The 24,733-nt window shown below is 37.3% G+C and overlaps 1 protein-coding gene across 1 annotated transcript in view; it reads right to left on the reverse strand.

Moving 5' to 3' along the window:
- Positions 1-533: 533 nt before the first annotated feature.
- Positions 534-24,733, reverse strand: part of TERT (telomerase reverse transcriptase) — a gene marked incomplete at both ends in the record, with an annotated part of 28,849 nt that continues 4,649 nt past the window's right edge. The window contains 14 exons of the mRNA XM_082283881.1: positions 534-637; positions 3,578-3,715; positions 4,064-4,188; positions 5,926-5,987; positions 6,277-6,403; positions 7,587-7,772; positions 9,605-9,676; positions 11,287-11,400; positions 13,255-13,340; positions 15,217-15,312; positions 15,707-15,868; positions 17,169-17,351; positions 18,634-18,823; positions 23,073-23,268. Of these exons, the coding sequence (XP_082140007.1) occupies positions 534-637; positions 3,578-3,715; positions 4,064-4,188; positions 5,926-5,987; positions 6,277-6,403; positions 7,587-7,772; positions 9,605-9,676; positions 11,287-11,400; positions 13,255-13,340; positions 15,217-15,312; positions 15,707-15,868; positions 17,169-17,351; positions 18,634-18,823; positions 23,073-23,268 (1,841 nt within the window). The remainder of the gene's footprint in view (positions 638-3,577; positions 3,716-4,063; positions 4,189-5,925; positions 5,988-6,276; positions 6,404-7,586; positions 7,773-9,604; positions 9,677-11,286; positions 11,401-13,254; positions 13,341-15,216; positions 15,313-15,706; positions 15,869-17,168; positions 17,352-18,633; positions 18,824-23,072; positions 23,269-24,733) is intronic.

Below are 24,733 nucleotides of genomic sequence, written 5' to 3' on the forward strand. Positions count from 1 at the left end.
CTGTGCATCTTACCATGAAATGCATTTGCTCTGTGCAGGTAACTGTTTTTTGTGACATAACCCAACATATTAAAGATTTCTATAAAATAAAGGCCTTGGAAACAAATACACGTTATTGCAATTAACAAGACAATTTATTATAAAATAGTCTGCAACACAGAGAAGTAAAACATAGCCCTTCAAGACAACCCACTGAAACAAGAAAGTAAATAATTTTGTACAGAACATAGTTTAATTATTCCTTCATCAAGAAGATGAGAATCATGGAACAAAACTTGTTTGAAGTAAATTACTTCAAACAACCTGTGAATTTACAGAAAAACCCCACCAACAAAATACCCAAACAAGACAGTATTAACAGAACTGTCTGCTCTTTTTATGTCCTGGCATGGTATCTGAGCAACAAACACGTAAAACTTCTGAGTGAACTTGCTTTTGGTCCACTCTACCAAAAGAGACTACAAAGAAAAGTCACCTACAGACAGAGGATTTATTTTCAAACCTGGGAAAATTATGAAATAAACCTCAGTCAGTTAGTCCAGGATAGCTTTGAAATCTTGACAAAGAGATGTGTCTGTCACTGCCTCCAGTAGTGCCACAGTATCCTCTGGGATCTTCCTGATCAGCTGCATCTTACCTACCAACATATCAGAAACAATTCACTACAACTGCAAATAACTATTAATTCTGGTTTAGGGAAAATGTTAATGAAGTAATGAAATCAATACTAACTAAAACCAACTAAAAAGTTGAAACACCTGGAATATGGGGATTAAAAAAACCTCTAATAAAATATGCTACTATTCTTCCACCCTTAAATCAGGCTAACAAATAAAAAGGTTCAAAATTTTAAGTGAAAATACTAACAAAGAAAATCAAGGAGCAAATTCCTCCTACTTTCTGTTCCTGCGGCATTTTTTTGTACAGATTTGAGAACTTCATTAGATTTTGAAAAGTATAAGCCCATTTGTTCAACAACTTTACCCACCAAATAAGGCCTTCTATTAAATCATAGATACTTTGAAAGACTGAATGTCCCATCAACAGAATTACAGACAGTAAAAAGGACTTTTTAAAGATTAGGAAGAACATGCAAAATCCTAGCAACAGTTTAAGTCCGTCACTAAACAGAGTCGGCAAAATTGTCAATGGTGCAGAAAGCCAGAAGTGCTCAATAAACATTTGCCCTGTATTTGGAAAGGACACAGATGATTTATTTCTATCTGATCATGATAAGGAAAGACTCTTGCTCCTTTCCCCGCTGGAAATAATAGGAGGGATGTTAAACAGTAACTGTGTTTTAAATACTTAACTCTGAAGAATGATGACAACTCATACTGACAAGTCCCTGATGCTGACATTGAATAGGTTTGGGAATAGTGGGAAGAACCTCCTCCCCAAAACCTGAGCTTGACATTGATTCCCATGGAAAGTAATGGAAAGGCATGTGCAGGGACACAAGAAAAAACCATGTTTATATCAATTCCTGTCAACAACATGATCTTACAGAGGTATTAGGTTTTATGTAACCAATACAAACTCCAAAATGACAACAAAAATTGCAGCTGTTCAGTCAACACAGGGGCTTTTACCAGCCTTGTTTATCTTTGTGCTACAGATTACTGTAGCATATAGAGATACTGAGCTAACTTCACAGGATCCCACCTGAAAGTCAGTGACTTCCCTGTCATGACAACTCTGACATCCACACATGCTACCTGATTTCCAGAAGACAAAACTTAAAATACAATGTTTAAAACTAGCTCTGATATCTCTGTATAATGTTTAGGTCTGCAGTAACACTCTCTACAAGATGATGTTCTGATTACAATAACATAGCTCAGGACTAGGTCTGGTGCAGGGCAAACAAAACTAACTTGTATGACTGCATAGAAAACTATCAGTATCTCTGTAAATGGATTTTAGTATGTTCCTAAAGGATCGGGACACTTAGTATTGTACTACATTTAGAAGAAAATACAAACACCATGTACAATCAGGGACTGAAAAACAGCTTTCACCTATGACCAGAGACCAGACTTCACCTCTACTTCCCAGTCCATCTTCTTTCCCTGGCATCTGTGGTGGTGTGATTTTGTGGACAGTAGAGCCCGCTTTTACAGCTGATGCACACAGCCATCCATGCAAGATGAGATTCTGCTGGGCAATAAAGCTGCCTGAGGCTGTGCCTCCACCCTGCAGGTATCATCAGATTAAACAGCAAAGCTTGCACAGAGAAGGATGGAGGAGCTTTGGCTTGGATTGTGTCAAAGATCTCAAGAGCAAAACCTCCAGCATTAGAGATGAAAACTCAAATGTGCCCTGTATGGATCTTAGAGCAGTGAGGCAGCTCCCAGAGAAGCCATTGTCTTACTGGGTGTGTCTACTGCATTCTCTGCTCAGTTCTTCAGTCCCTGTCCTCTCCAAGTGAAGCAAGCAGTCCTGTCCTGGTACTTCTCAGCAGCAATGAGCAGATTTGGGGCCTCTGGTATTGGTGTCAGTGAGTAACTCAGAGAAGGAGCTCCCCAAGGAAAGGCTGTTGGAATCTTGCTCCATACATAAAGTCCATAGCTCTCAAGCAAGTGGCTGGTAAAATCCCAACCATCAGTTTGTCTCCTGTAAAAGTGTCATCTTGATACATTCCCACTGCACTACCAAAAATCAGACTCTGTACTCAGGCATTGCTGCAAGCCTTTGATATGGGAAGGAAATGCTTCCCTCCAAAAGCAGAACTGCTCTCTTTTTGGGGCATTGGACTCAGCGAAGCTATCAAAGGAAGCCTATGATACATTTCAAATCAGATAGGTGTTATTCTGGACTGAAACCCAAGAATTTCTTGGTCTTGTATAACAAAACTGCCTAAGCAGAGTGCCAATTACACAGTCAGCATCAAGAGTCTGGCCTTCACCACAGCTAAATTCATCAACAGGATTGGCTGCTTCAGGAAAACCTCTCACTGTCCACTTCTAGTATCTTAAAACTGAAAATTCTATTATTTCTGTGGCTGGCCTGCAGGCAGACTGCACAACTGCTTAAGGAGAGAGCTCCCCAGGGGCGAGGGACATGGACAGCTTCTTTCACCGAACAGAAGTGTCAGAGACACACCAACACCACAACTCTACAACAGTACACCTGCAGCACAGCCGGTGCTTCTGTTTCCAAGTGACCCATGTGACACTTTTTTGGGTAAGAGTTTTAACTGCGGAATGAGTTTATTTAGTTGCCAGTTAATCTACATTTTTAAAAATAGAATCTTGGGCATTTATATTTTATTTAGTTACACCTGCTGAGAATACTTACATGATTTCCCCAATCTTACTAAGCCTTCTGAACTGCACAAGCTTACTGAGTGTCAAGCATCAATTGTCCTGTGAGAAAAAGGCTCTAGAAAATGCAGTGCTGAGAATCATTTTAAACTGCCTACTTATACTAAGTAAATTTGAATAAAATCAGAAAAGATGGTTAATGTGCATCTGAGAACAATATTTTAGGATGAGAAAACCTTAAAAATACATTAGTTTCTATGTTTTATTACAATTAACCATAGATAAAACTGTAAAAATAGCTGAATACTTACAGACTTTTAAGGGTGTAAGCAGACATTTGTAAACAGCTTTGTGATTTGACAGTTTGACAGTGAAGGCATGGTAGCAGAGCCATTCCGCTACCTGAATAGGGAATGTGCCAGATACACCTTTGTTACCTTCAGCAATCCCTAGAGATAGAAAAGGAAAAATAATGTAACTGAAAATGACGAGCATTAAGAAGTATGTCTGATCTCTCCTCTCCTTCTACAAAATCACCCCAGGATTTTTTACTAGAAACCTGTGTAGTCAATGAAGTCTCATACAACAACAGAAAAACTAAAAACCAGTGCCTGAAACACAATCTTCAAAAACTGAGTTTAAGAAGAAAAATGCACCATGATTCTTATCATGCACTTCTCAATATTCATTCCTGATCTTTATCCCAAAATTACACCATCAGACTGCACATGCAAGATTTGTTACTTGTCTAAAAAAAACCCAAACCCACTACCTTCATTGCCATTAACATTCTATACCTGTATTTATTGTTTTCAGGATAGCATAGCAGCATGATGCAGTCTGAGAGATGATCCTTAGGAAGAAATGAGGATTTTTTCTAACTTGCTGGTTGAACGGAAGTTGGAGAACACAGGCATGGAACCTGCTCACAAAAACAGCCTATTTAATCAAAAGTCATTTGCAATTTTAAGTGAAACTATGACTGAACAGCTTAGGGACTATACAACATTTAAAAGCACCCAACAGTCTTCAGCTGTATCAACACTGTCACTGCATGACACCTGTCCCATATATACACATTCCTGGAATGCCAGACATATATGATGTTTGTTTCTAAATTTTATGCTGAAAGAAGATCTTGAAACCATCTACTTTGGTAACAGAATTCTCTTCTGAGGACAGCAACTGTGTCATGTACAGGGAAAATTAAACTACACATCATCACCAATTCCTTATAACAGACCATGCCACTAGAGAACAGCTACATGACAGAGTGTGAGAGGAAGAAAAAACAAAGCAAACCCCCCCAACAAATTCTGTTCAGGTATGCAGGACAATAGACTTCCAAATTATTCCACAGACCAGGATACTCACTCCTTTGCCTATTTGGAAGCCAACTCTATAGAAATTATGTGTATCGTATGCTTCCTTACACCTGTCTGAAAATATTTTAAAACCGCTGACTTTTTTTTTACCTTCAGACTCAGGCATTATAATCCTGCTTATGCTGAATATAGCCAATTACAGTGTTGATTTTTAATTAACCCAGCACATTGCAATCTCTTAAAAAACTGTGACATTTTCAATATTTAAAGGATAAACCTAACTACGATGCTGCATTGCAGGTTTTGGCTGAATTAACCTGAAATGCAGTTATCATGGTGGACAGTATTTTAAGCAACATATAAAGGCCATTGTTAGAATACGACCATAAAACCAAACAGAAGTAACTAAGTGATCATATCTATCAGAGAAAAATCTTAAATCACCCACAACACAAAAGTCTAAGAGCTGGACACATCAGTGCTGTACTACACAAACCAAATTACACTTCTTGGACTAAGAATACAGCTTGAATGTGAACAAAGATGAATTTAAGAATAAAACTAAAATGTCCCTTCCTAATAAGGGTGAGCACAGCAAAAGAGTAACATCTGATTTCCACAAAGAGTGAAGGACTTCTCCCACATTTTCTCTGTCAAAACAATAAAAACCCAATTACTTGCTGTGGCAAATCATTCAAAGTTTTCAATGTAAAGAACTTAGTATTTTCATCCAACTTGCTTATCAGTTTTGATTTCTTTCCCTTATCTTTGTTCAAAACATCACTTCCTCTGCTGATCAAGACCAGCTCACAAATGCCAAGATATTACCAGCTAAGGAGCAATTAAAATGTTATTGGCAATAACAAACTACAATTAACTTGGTGGAATGAAACCTCACTTTACCTAAAGTTACACTGGTCAAAGTTCTATATGATTTTAACAGATACAAAGTTCCAAATATAAACTGGCTAACATTTAACTGATCTAAATATAAAATGGTTAATAAGGCTTCTTGTCATACTCCTGAAGCAAAACAGACTGGTTATCTTGAGGTGGGCTGTCAAGACCAAGACACTGAAAATCCATTTGGTGAAGTATCCCTTAAACACACACATCAAATATACCCCTGTATCCTAAAACTAACAGTATTACTTAAGAACAGTGTTTAAACAAGAATAACTTGACCTACTACTGACATTTACTACTGCACACATCATATATACATAGATGCACATACTGCACACTTATGTGGCACACTTTTTTCTAGTTCATAGCTCCTCCATGTGTCAAGAAAGAGTAATGAAACACTGACACTTCAGACGACAGCGACCTACCTGTAAGCCTGGAGTAAAAATATCTTGTAGATGTTAATGAGAACTGTTCTAAGGCTGTTGATCTAGAACAGAACAGAAATAGAGATATGAGAATATTTTAGTGTTGTAATACAATTTGTTGAAGATCTAAAAAAACATTTTACGCTAAACTTTAAAGATTTCTTTAATGCAACTAAGTTAATGTTGTGAAGGATCACCTCTGGAAGACTCCACATTTTATTTGATGTCAACATTTCCAGATTACGTGGATCTCCTCTCAAAATAAACTTTTTTATGTTAGAACTCAAAGCAGCTTTAATGTTCTTCATCACTAATCACAGTATTGCCAAACATCCATTTTCAGATTCCCACCTGTAAATCAAGAAATAAACTATGACATTTCAGTTTGAGGACTGCACTCAGTTTGTATTTCATGTTTTTCCCAGCTGTTCTACTTGAGTTGAAGGAAAGACTTGATCTGATAGAGGTACAGGTATAACTAGAAAAAAAAAAGTAAAAAAACGTAGTTAAACTCCATGAGCTAATAGACTAAATTAAATTCTGTAAAGCAAGCCTCATTTAACCTCCCATGTTACAGACATTTCCTGCTAATCAATGAGCCAGCAGCTAAAAGATGACCATAATTACATTCAGTTGAAGGAGACTAGGCCCTGTGGCATTAAGGGTATTAGCTAAGGGCTAATAATTTTTCAGGGCTGAAAAATTCACCCTGCAAAAAAAAGCCAAATCAATAACCTTAAAAACAAACTAAATGTATTTCTTAATCACATGGTCTAGCCAGAACATTATTAATTACTCCAGTGACAATCATCTTATCTATGATCCATTCAACGAAGGAGCTTAGGCTTGAAGCCACCTAAGTTTCTGGAACACTGATTTTCCACCTACTTAAGTCAAGCTTATCAAAAGCAAAGCCTTGTAACAAACACTGTGGTGGACTTGGCAGTGCTGGGTTAATGGTTGGACTCGATTTTAAAGGTCTTTTCCAACATAAAATATTCTATATTTTTTGATTAGTGTCTCCCAGACCAGGAGCTTATCAACATAAACTGTTTTTTTTAAGAAGTCAGCAAATAAATCTCTTTGGCTGTTGACTTTGATCCTTTGCTATAGGAAACCATGTCACAAAAATTCCTTTCCTAAAATGACCAAACTTTTCTGTTTAGGAAGACTACTGAAGAACTTTACCATACTACTGGTGGAAAACCTCCTCCTAATAAACACTTATTTAAGGGCTGTTTATACTAAAAATGGTCAATAATGCAGCAAATATTATCCTTGAGTTTAAACAGTTTTCTTTTCAATATTTAGCAAATGTCTAATGCTATCTCTAGTAGTCCATGTAAAGAGTCTACAGAACTTTTCAGTAGGATACTTTATCCTGTCCTGAGTTCTATGCCACTTCAGACTGTTTTGTGTAAATGGTCAAGGTTGCTAGTTTAAAGAGAAGTTCTCTTCCCCACACATTCTTTCCCATCTGAAGTGTACAGAGGGAACACCTCAGATGTTGAAAGGACTGCTAGTCACTCTAGTCTATACCAAATTAATCCCCATCTTTTTGGCAGTTAATTCAACTACACCACTCCCAAGACACCCTCGTGCTTCTCCTACTGTGTGTGAGATATTGTAACGCTGACACTGGTGTACACAGCTCTATTTACCTGGAGTAATCGCAGTAAACCTCAAGTGTTTTTACATCTAATAACAAACCACACCACGGGATCAAACGACAATCTGGCAGCTGTTTAAATTTGGAACATCCTGGGATATCATCAACAGGAAAATTCACCACTGTCTTATTTGGGTTTATTAAAAGGCCGTACTCAGGAATACCTGTTGCTAGAGTCCTAAAACAGATATAAACAGTTAGGCTAAGCCCCCCCCCAGCAAAGCAGACAAAAACTGGTGCCATGCTGCAAGACAAGATCTTGAACACAAGAGCAGAAATCAAAGAATAAAGGGAACCACAGACAACTCTTTAGGTTAAGGAACACAATTAGAAATGAAGAAATTGAAGACACAAGAGGTAAATAAACGCATAAATAAACTTGAGGATAATGGAGAAAAAATTTTACAGATAAATGCAAATTAAGCACATCAGCCATGCAACACTTGAAAGAAGCTGTATAAACCACACTCACAGAAACCTCTGAGATCAAAATCACTGGAAAAAGACAGATGACAAGTTATTGTTTTTGGAAGTAAATAAAACCAAGGAGAATCCATATAACAGGAACCACATTTATCTGATGAAAAGTTTTGAATTTTGAGAGAAACATTTTCTCTAAGAATGTTTTCACTGCCAGAATGCCTGCTGATTACCTGCGACATATTGGATCAGCTGTGTCATGGACAGGCAGCAGTTTGTCTTACTTGGCAATGTACTTATGTTCAGGCTTCATCCTTTTAAAGGGAGGAAGAGGTAGGCTCTTCTTCTTGAGGAGTCATAGTCGTAATGCTGGTCCTCAAAACTAATTTACTGAGTCCCCTGGTTCTAATAGTACATTAGGAAAAACTGTTACTACCCCATTTGTGGCAGAGAGTTCATCGGATCTGTAAATAGTTCCAGAAATCTCTCACAGAAAAGGCTACTTCTCTACATAAAATCAGCACAGCTGGTGCAGAAGTTGATATAGAACAAAGATGCAGACAACTTCAAAGGGCAAGAAGGACAATATCTGCACTGCTACTCAAGTGACATCGTGTTGAAAAGATATTACAGAGATTAATAGCTTGAGGCACTCACTGTTAGTTTGATTTATCGTTTCCAGAACTGTAAACACACAAATCCCTAGAAATTTCTTTCTGTTCTGACAAGGAAATGAGGACAAATGAAGTCTTCAAAATACACTATCCCCTATTTCACACAATTTATACTTCAAACTGTACTTCATTGATTGCTCCATCACATTTCAAACTCACAACAGAGCTGCATCTTTCTGACTAACTGAAAAGCATGATGCAACTGACTACACTGCAGATGCTACGCTTTTCTTCAAGACCTTCCTTTGGATCCTTTAAACTGACTTCAGCATCAGCAGAGCTTCCCCTAGGACTGACTGTACACTCCTATCCGTGGTAAGGAGCCTCTTCTAGGATTCAATTTTTAAAGAAAAGGTAGTTCTGGAGCACAATAAAGAATTACTGTTTGAAAACTTCTGTGTGAACTGCATACTACCATGCTATTGGGATCTTCAGATACTTATCATGGAATGTTAGTGACCCGAAAATTCTTAGCAATATTGGATCAGACAAGAGCTGCATTCTTTCCCAGGGAAGAGAAAGCAGCAGCATGAGTACCCAATAAAAACATTTTGAGAATGTAAAGAAGACATCTTAAAAATTTGAGGGAAAATGGTTTTAAAAGACAACTGTCAGCTGCTTTGGTTAGCCCACAACACTAATTTTTGCTTGAAGCTCCACCAAGGTTAGCAGGTAGGTCCCTAACTTAATCTTAAGCAGGAATCGCCCACCATGTGAACTGAAACAGATCTTTAACTGGCAATCAAGAATGTAGCTTTAGGATTCTTCCCAAGCACAGGCTACTACCAAGGGCTCCAAAATAGTCCTTGATTGTTAAGTCATAAAACAAATACACCTATGTGCATAAAGACGAAAATGAGTTATGTAAAAGGTAATAATGCTTACTACTTTGAAGACTACATCTCTAATAGCCTACCTTAGAAAAGTCCTTGCCTTCATTAAATGTGGTGTAAGTAGCAAAAAATCATCAATGAGACGTATTAGGACTCTGTAATGAAAGAAGAAACCAACATTAGAGATTTTAATACGTAATCCTTTCAAAGTTTTTTCATACACTTCAGAGCAACAATGTGCCTATTTTAATTCACAAGTGGTAGAGGCCGATATGAACTCCAAATTGAGAGTCATGAAGAAATTCTCAGTTCTGCTTCTTTCCTAAACATAAATGAAAAAATTATATAAAATAAAAAAGCAATGAGACTGGCTAGATGAAACACAAAGGAATTTACAACAGACAAACCATTCCACAGTGGCTTCCCTGGATACAGGGGTTTATACTTTTCCAAGGGAGAATTTGCAGTATCTTTCTCTACAAGACAAGGAAAAGAGGTGCCAGACCAGGTACACAAGTAGATTCTTGGTGGGCTCCAACTCCATCTTCATTTACCACATAATAACTTGTTTATGAAACCATAGCTTGAATGTAAAATAGAATACCATTTACCACTGTAAAGGCTGGAATTTTCTTTTCCAACAGAATTCAGACCCCAAGCATGCCCAGGTTTTTATGGTAAATCCTGCCTAGCAGATCACAGAGAAGTAGCTCTGGAGATGATGATGTACAGTCTCATCTTCAAAGCAAGAGTACTACCATCACTATGACCAGATCAGCTGCACCTTGGCCCAGCCAAGTCAATAACCACCTTATTCTCCTGACTTAAAAGGACACATTAAATTGTCAAGATCATTCAACAGACACACACTGAAGAGTGCGTTCTTCTGAACCAGTTTCATAATTTCAGTTTTGTGAACAACACCCTTTGAAAGCAACGGACAGCTCCCATCACCAGAGCATCCACCTGTCTGGAGTATTGCCATCCAGTTGTTTTTTCTTGCTTTGGAAAGAATTCACAGCAATGAAGGAAGATGTCTTAACACAAACAAGTTTCAGGGTCCAGCTCATGACTAAATACCCTAATCCAGGATTCAGTTGGGGATTTGTTCATACAAAGGTAAAAGGAAGTTCAAAATTTTTACAGCTAACAAAGAGACAAAGGTTTTATCAGGCTAGCTTTCTGTCAAGCTCCTAAGGAGCAAGCACACACGCTGGGCAGAAAGACTAAGAAGATTTACCAAAAGTCACACAGGGCTTCAAACAAGAACCAGCATTCCTCATAAAATATCTGCTATAAAGATGTGACCTTGATAAAATGCTAAGATTTACTGATGGCGGATTGGAAAGCCCTCAGGCAGAAGCCTGGAGTATCAGGAAGTCTGTAATAAACATCTCATCTTGTCTGAGGTGAAAAGACCACAGACGATGCGGGAAAGAGCGAGGCAAAACCATAAACTTCTCAGAAGTACAAGAGCAGCTTGTCAGACTCTTTACAGCATCCCTGAATACAGGGATCTAAGAATAAATCTCCCACTAAAGATACAGGAAAGCTTCTCAGCATTTTCTTCCCGATCTTGTAACAGGGAAATTCTCCCAAAAAACCACCACAGTTTCACTGAAGCTGCAGAGATGTTTGTGTGCATCACACGCCTAATGAAGTTGGAAATCCTTGAAATTCAAAATTAAACATCACAGAAAATGACTAACACATATACTACACATTATGAATTACGGTAACAGAGCACAAAACAAAGCAGCCCTACCCATCCTGCTGTATTCCACTAAGCAGTTTGTTTTCCATGTCTCCATAGAACAAGCTGCAAAGTAGGGTTGACAAAATGGAGCCTTGTGGAATTCCACAGCACTGTAAGTAGTACCTAGCAAAGAGTAAAAGAAAACAAAAAATCAAAACATGCAACAAGAGCACAACAGCTGCTAAATTTCCTTTTTTTTCCAAGTGTAACATAAGTTTCAATAAGAAATATGCTATATGTTTGTCAGTTAGCCTTATTTAAATTTGCTTGTTCTTTCTTCTAAGAATCTACATAGAGATCCAGAAGTTTTAACTTTAATAGTGAAAAAAACCCCCATTAATACACATATTCCTTTTGTATTAACAAACTCCAGGAGACAACTGATATTAGATGAACGGAATTTTGTAACTGACTGCAAACCCCAAGGCCTCCTTCTGCTGCAGACACATCCTTCATTTAAGTTTTTTAATTCTTTATGTTACATCTTACAGTGACAGCTTCAAGAGAAGTGTTCTTGTAGACTAAACAAATGGGAGAATTTTCTATGCTGGCAGAAACCAAATTGGTATGGCTTGAAAAACCCAAGGGAATGATTTTCACAACACTTCTTTGAAGCAGTGAGATACTACAACGTCCATTTCACCACTATTACATGAATGACTTGGTGAAGCTGAAGAGGATTAATTTAGACCACATACTACTTTTGAGCACTGATTATACTTTAATTTTGAGTCATCTGAAAATTTTCCTTGCAGTAATTTTATTTTCTTACAGACTTTTGATAAACATCAAATGGTATTACAAGATTTCTTATAGGACCCCAGCTCAACAATCAGCATTTTTCTGAAAACATCACATTAGCATTGACTAATTGTGATTTTTTTTTTGAAAGAGTCTATTTATTTACTAAACTTATAGGGGTTTTTTGGACAAATGAGAACAAGCTACTTAAAAGGGCTAACAGAACAAACAGCATTTTTCAGTCAAGTTGTAACAGAATTTAAATGTATGAAGCTGGTTTTGTCAGTGTGTGCTTCCTTGGAAACCATTAAAATTCCATGAAACATACTCACATTGGTTAGTCATTATTAAAGTATGCTACAAGAGCATTCTTATAATCCTGCCAAAGGGAGCATAAGCACCAATACTAGAAAAAACTACAAACACTCTTCTATGTGACTCCTTGAAAGCTTTTCTCACTCTCCCTCAGTCCTGTGAGATTCTAAAACAAGTTTTCTAAAACAAAGGTATTTTTTGCAGAGCAGGAAGCTATTAATTCTAAGATACATCACTCTGAATTTACAAATAAAGATCATGTAAGTACCTCCTTTTTTAGGCATGGTACACATTTGCCACCTAGAGGCAAAACACAAATACCAAGTCAGTATCTCTACCAACACAAGAAGAAACCTGCATTACCACCTTCTGTAACATGTGATTCTTAATTTTGGAGTTGCCAATAATTTTAATTCCTATTGCTACTGCCTTTTATTTTTATTGCAACTTGCCAAACAGCAAAACCATGCAGAAAAGGTTTAATTTTGCACTACAGAGAAATGATTAACAAGGCTTTTGCATGATTACTTGGATATTACCCTTGCTTTTGCTCACACTATGGATCCCACCATTTTAAAGTACTTTCCTTTTGAATTACACTTGCAGTTTTAAATGAAGGTTATTCCATATTCTATGGAATAATAAATTATGAAGGTTATTCCATATTCTATGGAATAATGCATTGTGTACAGTTAACATCATCCAGGTAGGAAAGAGAAATTTTATTCAATATAAATTTGTTTCTAAACTCATCATGCTTTTTTGGAGCTTAAACTGATAACGCAAATTTCAAATTAACATGAAATAGAAATCTTTAAAAGACAGCTACCAAAAGTCCATAGAGTCAATTAAAGGTATCCTCTTAACAGAAAACAAACAAACCAAACATGCTATACAAAGAATAACTAGTTTCTTTTTTACCTGTTCCCAATCTCCAGGATGCTGTTATGTATCATTTGAAGGAAAAAATTAAACAGGCTGGAACTTGTCTCATTGAAAGTTAAGCTCTAAAAATGTGACAAAACAAAGATTTAAAATGAAAAACACACTACAACTTTGAAGACACACAGAAATCTTTAAAAAAGTGGACTGTAGCAGCTCAAACCCCGAAGTAAGTGAAAAGATAAATCCTAAACCAAAAATGTGAACACACGTACTAAAAAGCTGCTCACATCCAACAAGTTAATTTTTTGTTGGATGTTGGGTTTTTTTTGTTTTGTGTTAGGAGAAATCAAACATAACATCTAAACACACTTTTTAAAGTGCTGGCATAATATACTGGATTATTACAATGTATAAGACCCCTGCTCTTTTGGCCATTTTCTATCCTGTAGGACAATTTCTGTATGTCACGGTCTGTACAGTTCCCCAAATTGAGATACACTTACTTGCCCATTCTGCTGCAAAACACACACTTTGCCAGGTATTACCAACACTTCCATGCATGACTGTACACCCAATATTTATGGAACATTTTGTTAAAAACTGTTTGATAAAAAAATCCATTTACAACAATTTAAATAACTTTAACAATGACTTCATTCGAATTAAAATAAAATTACTTATTACTTGCATAGATTAGGCAGCAGACAAATGCACCCAACTTTTGATAGAGACAACTTTTGATTGCTTGCATTGAAAAGGTAACGTGATGTACCTGTGGTACAGACACCCAGCCTGACACAACACTTTTTTCAAAATACTCTATTCTTTGAAAATAGTAACACACAAATTGTTTTCAAATGTACAATAGTTTTAAATAGCAGGCTGCTGCTCATGCAATATCTAGCACAGTTTTCTAAATCAGTTCGAAAAAATGTGCAAAATGTACTTTTACATGAGACGTCCAGCTAGTTTCCATTTTCATCCAGGTACTCATTAGACTTTCTTATTTTTGTAGGATACTGGAACTGTACACCAGGCACACCATACATTCTACTCCTATGTCCACAGATACACAAGATCGTTTTACTTGTATGTTAGAAATCACCTTTTGTCAACCCTGTCATTTTCCACTGCCAGGTTTAGAAAAGAAAAATTTAAAGAGTAATTATTAGCCTGAAAGAACATACCTGTCTGCTCATTTGATGCTCAGGAGATGCTGTAGGTTGTTATTATGGAACACCATGATTCCATAATAGAAAAAGACTGAGCATATCAGCTACATCTATGCCTTTGTCATGCTCCTTGCACAGAAGGAAGTCTTGAGAACAAACACTTGAATCACAAGAATTAAAACAGAAGCATGCCTTCTTCTCACAACAAAGCATCAGTCAGTAAATTTAAAATACATGTAATTTTTGTATTTTAATTCAAATTTTAATTCACTGAAAGCAAGAAATCTCTTTAAACAAAAACTTTAAGAGTTGATCTTGTTTGTGTTGCACTTAACTCCCCTAAAGAAGAGTTCATTTTCATCAACCTTGACAGGTAATCCTTAAAATAAGTCAAGATGCCACGTCCTTAGCTACTTAGCGTATAATACGTTTTGCTCATTCTTACTTCTGTAGGTTTTGGAGATAGCAAGTGCTGAAGCCCTTCTTTAATAGACAGTTAATTTCTCACTTGAGAACTGTTGTGAGAAACAATGAAATTAGAAAAGGGAAAGAAAACACTGGTTAAAACAAGAGTTTGAGACAATAATGAGAATCTGGGACAAGTCTCAGACTTTTTGCCAGATGTCCTGCCTGGTGCACTCCTCCCACTGAACACTGACAGCCTGTTACAAACACCAAAGAAGAGTTGACAGAAGTCTTTCTAGAGAAGGTGCTGGGTAACTAGACAAGAGATAATGTAACCACATAACATGTACAAACCAATAAAAATCCCAATCTTCCTCTAATTCTTTCTTTTTTAGTTGAAAAGAAGCCTCACAAAACTTACCTGTTCGACTACTATTGCATTTTGCAATGAGGCATTCTCCTGAAGCTGGGACACAAACTGCTTCATGTCTGGCATAAAGTCCTTGAAAGTAGAAACCTGTGTAATTGTTTAAATTGTAAAGAAATAAATGATGAAAGCAGTGGAAAATTCAGTAACGGACTTCTTTTATTCAGTGGAGATCAAAGGACTAGCCTTATTCTGTTATTTTAATCCAAGAATTCATCTACTGTTAAAATGAAATGTCTCACTCACAAATCTCTATTTCCATGACACATCTATCTCTATTTTTACTAATTGTGAGTAAAAACTTTAAAAGGTGTGGGCGAAAAAGAAACTTTTCTACCTCTGGAAAATATCTAACAGTAGTAAAAAAGGGTTTATTAAGTACTTCACCAATTCAAATTGTGAGTAAAGAAAGCTATAAAGGAAGACTTTTCCTTGGACCAAAATAAGTTTATAACAGCAAACAGAAGAAATCAGGAAGTCATACATGTCTCCTATAGAGCCTCTTGGCTTTTCCACTTGGGGTAATCATAATCACAGCATAGCGCCGTATGCAGTACACAGTTCTCTTCTCAGGCTTCAGGACCCGCGAAATCACTTCCACAAGTTTCTTGTGAGGAATGGCATCATAAGCCTTGGACACATCAGCCTGAAATAGAAGAAATATCTTCCACTACATATTCAGCAATATTGTTGTGAATATTGTGGTAGTATAAAAAAAGTATTGCTGTAGTACATAAGCAAGGCTGAAGGATAGATCACATGGGAGTAAAATTATTGCATCACTTAGGCCAAATTTGTGACAAAATAAAACCTCGCCACTTCCCTGAAAAATCTTCCCCCACTCATCAAGTATTCCCTTAGAAGGGATATGCAAATTATCAGTTTTAGCACAATTCTTATTATTGACAGAAGATTATACCATATGCAACCCTAAATCTAACACTGAACCCTCAATCATTTAAGTTAATAGCTGATATTTTTATGTTTAAATATTATAAGAAACTTTCCTCACCATATGGCCATGGAAAGGACATCTTAGACTTTTAGAAAGCTGCAAACCTACATTTTTACCTTTCCCAAGCCTCATATTGGAAACCTACCTCTGCTTTTACTTGTCATAGTCAAAACTGAAAAATTCCTGTAGAAGCAACAATCTTAGGGTTATTATACACAAATTATGTCAATGACATTACCCTTTGGCTTGAAAGATAACAAGACAAAATTACAAAAGTTATTCCAGGGCAGGATGACAAGCGACATATGAGAGATGAGAAAGGAGCCCCCCTATAATATACATAAATCTGTGTAATTTACATATTTCTGTATACATTGCCCCAGTTCAAAGCTATGAACTGAAATCAAACAAAATGTTGTCTGCTAGACAGAACTGACGAAAGTGTGAAGAAAAACTCCTTCAAATAGTGGGTTACAACAAGCACTGATTTTTTCAAAGTGGGAGAAGAAACTTATTGGAAAGACACCAACCAGAAGTCATGTGTTCATTTTCAACAGAAACTAATGACACTGAGATAGAAAAGACCAATTTTTTAAGAGACAGTGAATTTATTCAAATGCACATAGGATGTTTTTTCTGGTTTTCATATGGCTCAAAAGCCTACCTGAGCTTGTATCTTTCTCCCACTTTGATACCCAGCTAAATGTAACTGCAAAAAATTCAGCACATGTATAGAAGTGAGAGCTCCTACATGACAAAAAAGTGGACAGAAAAACACCCAAGTAAAGCAAGCTCTACTGCAGCGACACCCATCCACAAAAAGCAATCAACCACCCCCATCAAAAAACTAACCAGTCTGTTAGGTATGCACAAAATTTTATTTAGAAAAAAAAAAAATTATGCAGTCAGGTCACAGCTAATACAGCTATAAAAGTATCTGCACAAGCTGGTTTTGAAAAGGTAGTTTAAATATCTAATTAAAAATACATACCTTTACATAGTAGAAAGGAGGAATTTCACCACCAGATTCAAGAACCTTTGTAACAAACTGCTTCCATGTCTTGTAGATATCATCTTTCCCAAACACTGAAGAGCCTATAAAACTGGTGTTTATAGTCCGTTCATAATTTAACACACTAAACAGATTTTTCAGTTGAGTGTTGTAATGATTCATCTAAAGAGACCAAAGAGAATCACCTTAAACTATGTTGAAACACATTAAATTCTGTGCAATGCAAAGATAACAAATTTACATGAAGTTTGAGATTAAATTTATGTATCTACTATATTATTTTGTTCAACTGAAGCTTTCAGAAAGCCTGAATATCACTGCAGTAACTACTTCAAAGTGACAAAACAGTCTCAGAGATTTTTATTTTGGTACAGTTACATCCTATGGAAAATGCTTTTGTTCCTATACTTGACTCTTGGAAATCAAGGTGTAATAGTTAGAGTGATAAATAGATAAATGCCAGAAAATAAAATCACCACTGATCTGAAAAAAACTTCTTAAATATCATTCATTCTCTCTGCTGGAGATAATGACAGCAACAAGAATAGCAAACAGAAGGTGTGCTCTGAGACTTTATGCTAACTCCAGCTGCACCATCAGCTGGGCCTCTGGAGGTACTTTATCCAAGTAATTGAGCTAAGATTTAACTCAGCTGTGGGGATAGTCAAGCACATTAGAGCAGCACTGAAGTCGTGCAGGTTGATTAGCTCTGTAAACACCATAATATGGAATATTATGTGCTTTTAGCTGATGCTCTTTTTATCTGGTCTGCGATCACATAGCGTGAACAGAAAGTGCTATGAAGCTGTTGACACCTCACCCACCTAGGGTACATTCAATCTTGTGAATGAGACCCAGCCTTAAGGAAAAGCAATTTATGCAGCCATGCAAGATGGTGAAACTGGGCTGCCACTATGTCTTCCAGTTAACTGCCCTGTTAAATAGATTATTCTGTGCACTGAGTGTTCTGTCTCTGTTCCCATACTGCAGTTACTCTCAGCTTCCTTCCTGTCTCTACCATGCTTGCTCCAGCTTCCTTGCCCTTCCTTAGGCCCTCTTCTGTAACACAGCCAGCTCACCACTGTTCACTGGCTCCACAGACAGTTTCACAGATCAACATGCACCCATCAGTATTCAGGCAAATCCCAACAGGCCAGACTCATCCATACCAAGAAAACAGGATTACCTTACGAGTTGCATCATTCTATTGGGCTCATTTCCTAAAGACAGGTTTGCAAACAGAAGTTTGTGATTCTGGAACTGGAGGCTTGTAGTAATTAAGCATTGGAAAGGGAGAAGCTAAGCTGCAACAGACCCATTCAGCCATTCTGATTAGAATGTTACAGTGCACGATGTTAAAACTAGTTTTGCGTAACAAAAGTCCTTACTCCATTTATTAGTTACCAACATCAAATGCACATAAAACAATGAAGAAAATAAAAACCTTCTTTTCTCTGCTTTCCCTGCTGAGTGCTTGTGGTTCGACAACACCGCTCACTTTTACTATGGGTCTCAACCCATTTGGTTTGGGAATAAACCGGAGCTTTGATGCCACAGGAACAAATTTTTTTTGACGGATAGTTTCAATCTCCTCTGAAGACAGAGGCCGTAGCTGTACTTTGACAAAATGGTTTCTAAAATACAAATACACACTTAGTGTAAGCAACAGGAAAGGCAGAAAACAAAACATTCAATGTCTTTATGATAACTAAAGCCAAACATTTTTCTAAGACAATACAAATATTAACCTCTGCAGAAACTGACACGAAATTCTGAATTTCAGAACAGTATCACAGTATCTTAATGACAATGTAATACAATAAGAGACCACACATTTCTGCTCAATGCAAATAAAAACCCCTTTTAACAAATTAAAATTTAAGCACAAATTAGTGGAATACATATGAAAATTTTGAAATATGTTTTATGCAAGAAACAGGAAGTTGGATATTGCTCATGGTTTCAGAAGTTTGAAAGACATTAACAAAGTTGAAAAGAACCTTCTGAAAACTATTCTAAGAGAGCTCCTGGGAAGGACTTACAAAGAGTAATGGGCTGTTCTACTCCCAACAATTAGGAGATCTACCACTTACTAGGAGTTACAGCTAACTAAGGTGCTAGGATACACAGACAACATAAGGGCTTTAGGTATCCAGGGCTTTGATGAGCAGCTGTCAGTTGAAATGAACAGCAGAAAATAACGAAGAACGTTAAAGGCGCTTAAGTCACAGGTTCTGAGCTTCCCAAGTTCACCTTAACGGGAAATGTGTTTTCCTCCCAGATCCCCCCTCAGGATTTACAGTTCTGTGCAGCTTCATCAAAATCAATACTTTTCCATACAATGAATCAGGAAATGGTGGTGGAGCAAAAGCCCTTGTTTCTACTTAAGATGCAATGTTAAAGTACCCTACCTGCAACATAAAAGACCTGGATCAATCTCCTGCACTGCTTGTATTGTTCAGACGGACAAAATGTGCCCTACAGACTAGTGGTTATGATATTACCCTAGGAAGTAGGTGAGGCAATTTCCAAGTCCTCACAAAAGACGGGACATCAATCTAAATTTGCATGAAGACTTTTTACAACCCACATAATCCAGCAGGCTGGTTTAGCAAAAGGAGGCTACACTATTACAGAAGGCAGTAGGTGAATGGTGGAAACCTGGTAAAGATGCTCTAAGAGACACCTGAGAAGCCAAGAATGCAGGTAAGAGAGGCACACAAACACTTCTCTTTTGTATGCCTATACAACTCAAATACAAGCTCATGATCCAGCTGCTTGGGACTCCGGGTCTGAGGGATACAGTGCATGATACCTAGAAGGGATAGTAGCATGCAGGGCCAGGGAGTTGAGGTAATGAAAAAGTTCTGAGCATTTATATTCAAAATTTGAAATTAAATTCCTGGTACAGATGCTGCCCAAAGGAAAGCAGAAATGACTGCTTTTCCACAGTGAGGGATAACTATTATTTATAGAATTAATTCCTTGCTGAACACATAAAACATCATCTACTATACTATTAGGCAAATAACCAAGACAAAACAAGTAACTCCAGTTCAACAGAAACAATTTAAGGATCAAATCTCCATCTCTTTACAGCTCACATTCAAGACTGGAGGGGAAAAAAACCCCAATGAACCTCTATCATTATTTTAAAAAACATTATTTCCTTTGAAAGTGAAGTCAAAGGCCTGTTACTGGCAGATCTTCACTCCTACCTCTGGCCAGCTGTGGAACTGGATGCCATTGTGCCTACAGCAACATTCATTGCTTATGTCGTGGCATTTATGGCAGTGCTAATGATTTTGAATGTGTGCTAATCTAGCAGCCACTGAACCATGCTGCTCTCACTGGCACCCACAGTGCTGTTAAGCACTGCAAATTGAAGGAACTTGACTAGATGGTCCTGCTGTCTTTTGACATCTCACCTCCATCTGATGGGAGAGATTCAGAATTTCTGCAGCATTCTTAATCTTCAGCAGCCACTGTGTGTGGCAAGGGCATGAGCCTTAAGAAAATAGGTGCTGTCACCACAACATTGGGTTCATTATTTTTGAAACACAACTTTACATTCTGCAGGCTATGTAACTTGAAGTAACTGTAGCATAAAATATTTTTCTTAGTAATCCTGCTTTTAATTTGGGGAATGAAGTTCGATATAGCTTCAAAAATGAATACAAAGTTGTCTGTGTACAATGACAGCACACTCTGACCTCCACCAATACAGCAAGGCTAATATACAGAACCAAGGCCCCTCACAGAACCGTGCTCCATATCCTTGAGTGGGATTCTGCCCAGGATAATCTACTCAAAAGGACAGTCCTTCAAGATACGGATTTACTCCCTAATGACAATGCAGTCAATGCAAAGGCAAGCTCACAAGTAAGGTCCAGGTCCACTGAGTCCAGCCTGTTCCATCCATTCTCTTCCTCCAAAGGAGGATGGAGGAGAACTCAACAGGATTCAGTGGCTACCAATGCCTTCCTGTGAACCAGCTCAGAGCAACTGCCTTGAGCAGCTCCAGCTGAGGAGAACCGGAACAACAAAACAGCCACGAGGGCAACAACAGAGGTCCACAGATACTCTTCCTCCAGTGAAGATGGAAGCAGCTCAATAGCCTTTGGCACTGATTCACCAGCAGTGCATGAAAACACCAGCTGGTTAAGAGCAGTGTCTGAACAGGCTCAAAATGGCCAAGGCAGCCCTAAACACCTGTACCCCCGTAACTGTAAACCCCAATTTCTCTCCTCCCATGTGAAGTTGGCAGCTGGCCAGCTGCATGAATGCAGGAAGCTGGACTTGTGGCATCACGAGTACACATCACACTTGAAAAAGCAGTGCTGAAAGCCCTGTCAGTGAAGCTTAACTGCAGCTGCTGGGATCAGACTAGAAGTTCTTACAAACTAGGACTCCTGCAGCCAAGAGCAAACATCCTGTTCTTAGAACACGCCTTTGACAAGCATGCAGCAGCACTTCTTTGGGATGTTTCTCCAGCTTCCAATACCCTGCATCTTAGGGACCTTCCAAGCCAAAGATGAGAAGGGGCTTCCTGCCAGGTGAGGAAATCAGAAGAAATGAGACTCTAGATTAGGGTCTCTTGAGTTCAAAGCACCTTGTCCTTACACACTGGGCTTTTCTGGGAAACTGGGAAAAGGGACAAAAGAGCTAAATCCCAAGTTGTTTTCCTTTAATCACAAACCCCACTAAAAATCTATTATTTACTACTTGTATTATTATTTTTATTATAGGTCTAGTATGTAAATGTCAGTACTTGATCATATTTTGTGCCAAAAAATAGTCTTTAAGTACATTAAAACTCCATAAAACACTAATTGCAACACTACAGCTGTTAGTTTGAAGACAAGACAAACAGAATGTGTGGGACTGAAAATTACATTCTACCACTACTATTTAAAGTGCATATTCTGTGCTACAACTGCAAACAACATCAAGACTCCATTAAGTGCAAACACAAATGCAAAGAATGGCACTGGAGAAATCAATGCTGAAATCAGGGAGTGACGGGGCAGGAGGGGAAAAAAGTCACACGTAACATTGTGGACGAAGAGATCACTGCAAAAGCAAAAGGCTTACCATATAAAACAGCCACTAAAACACAAGACAAAGTATGCTAATTTTTCACAGTTCCAAAGCTCTCTCAGACACCAGCAATTTATAATGAAAATCTGAAAGATGCGAACTAGGGAGATGGGTACATAACACCGTTCATTAAAATTGCCTTTCCTATTTTAACACTTAATTGTTTAAAATTTTATCTTAAATAATGCCCTAACTTAAATACCTGCATGTATTTTTAGGACCAAAAAACCAGCATGGAATTCCAGCTGTACTACAAAAGGAGCTGCAGCTTCTAAATCCCTTAACCTTGAAAAAAAAAAACCAACCCCCTAAAGTCACTAGGCTACTGTCTGGTTTTTATGAACAGAGTATTACAGCATTTCAGCAGAGCCTTGCTTTTGGTTTTGTTGTTTCTAAATTAAAGTAGCTGAAGCAATTGAGTATTTTCAAAATGAACTTTCACAAGGTTACCTTGGGATTCTACCACTATGCTTTACTCATTGTTAAAAGGTGTAAAATACAGACTTATCAAAACGAAATCCTCTTCATAACAGATTTTGCTATTGCAAAGATGTCTCTTCTAATAAAGAAGTCTAAATTTGAATCAGTTTTCTCACACAAAATATTTCTGAAATTACAAACTGTGTATGCAACGGTCACAGGCTGAATTTTCCTTTGGGAAATAAGGCAAACAAAAGGAGGATAAATGGGCAATAAATCAAAGCAGAAATGTAACTTTACACTACAAAACACATGATTTCTACATATCTATCCATTAATACTTAATTAGTTTTCTAGTATTACCTAATTCCAATGTTCTGTAACTTGCCCCAAATAAGCTTTCGGTAGTAGAAGAGCATGTTTTTCTGGAACATGGTCTCGGTGATATAGAAAAATGATCTGAGTAACTCAACAACATAGGTATCCATCAGCCAGTATAGGAATTTGGCCAAAAGTTCTTCACGGAAACAATGTTCATCGGCAGGAACAAAGTGACCACCTTCAATAAACAATTCAAAGGTAGTTATAGTAACTATCAACCCTTAGTATGAGTAAAGAAACAGAACACACAAACAAGAAACGTGCACAACATTCTTGCCTTAGCTTGAGGTCATGAGAAAGAAAAAACGGTAAGTACAAGCAATTACACAGATTTGCCACTCCAAATTTTCAGGACATTAAATAATGCAACTGACCCAAGCTTAAAGCACAAATACAGGAACTAACCTGCAGTAAAAATTGACACAGAGGATACAAATACACACCATAGTAGACCAAAGACTTACTTTCTTCCCCCAGCATTGATTGTGCAAGATCTTTAATGCACCACGGCAAGATTGTTGTGAAAGGAGAGGTAAAATAAAAAGGAACAAGTCTACTACAATACAAAGCTTAAAAAAAAAAAAAAAGAAGCAAAAGACTGAAAATACTTAGGTATACTGTAAAAATAAACAAAATTAAACTGGGATGATTTGGGGAAAAGAATGATATTCAGATTTCCCAATTACATGAAAATTAATTAGTTTCAGGGTTAGGCTTTATTTCAGACATCCTATATAAAACCTATTGCTGCAGCCAAAGGAAAAAAAAAGGAAAAAATTCAAATCACCTGAAGTCCATCAGTACTTCCAATATTTAGATGGGACAACAATTATGAACCCAGAGCATTCCTAACTACTGTCAATTTTATGATCACATAAATCTGTAATTATGTCTAAATACGGATGAGGAGGGAATAAGACTCTGGGCTACAATAACAATTTTTTGGCCAACTTCCAATAATAATTATTCTAATTACATTTAAAGAGTAGATTTTAGCCAAAATGAAACAGGACTCTTAAAGAAACTATACTGGTCTAGCTGCTTAGCATAAATTATGATTATGGCATGAATGTGTTTAAAACAGCTTAACTTTGATGCAACAGAACTGACACTAAAATTTATAAAATGGAAGTAAGTTTCCAGTTTTCTACTCTCTTTAGTTTTTGTGTGCTCCAGGGCAGAGACATTTTCATGTATTTACAGCACTTAAAAAAAGACTACTACTACTTTAACAGAAGCCAGGTAACATCAGTGAAAAAAAACCCACTGTTGGAAAACTCTCTAACTGAAGAGCTGCAATATGCAGTTGTAATACACAAATTAAATCAGGATGCTGATAGGCAGCTGCTCTGGAAACAGATTATTTCTTTTCTAAGTTCTTGACAACAGACGTAAACAATTACTACAATTTAGGAAATTGTCGAGAAACCACTAGTACTTTTGGAGGAAAAAACAACCATACCTACAGTGCAGCAAAGCAATTAAATGCATGTTTAAACATCAAGCACATGGGAATACTCTCATGAAAATTAAAATAAGCCTATATGTTGCTTTTCCTGGAATATGGCCAAAGAAGGGGGCATTACATTTTTAAAGATAAGATGTTCCAAATGACTATGAATCAAACACACACTTTACAATAA

Source organism: Coloeus monedula (assembly GCF_965178545.1).
Source record: "Coloeus monedula genome assembly, chromosome: 1".
NCBI classification, from domain to species: domain Eukaryota; kingdom Metazoa; phylum Chordata; class Aves; order Passeriformes; family Corvidae; genus Coloeus; species Coloeus monedula.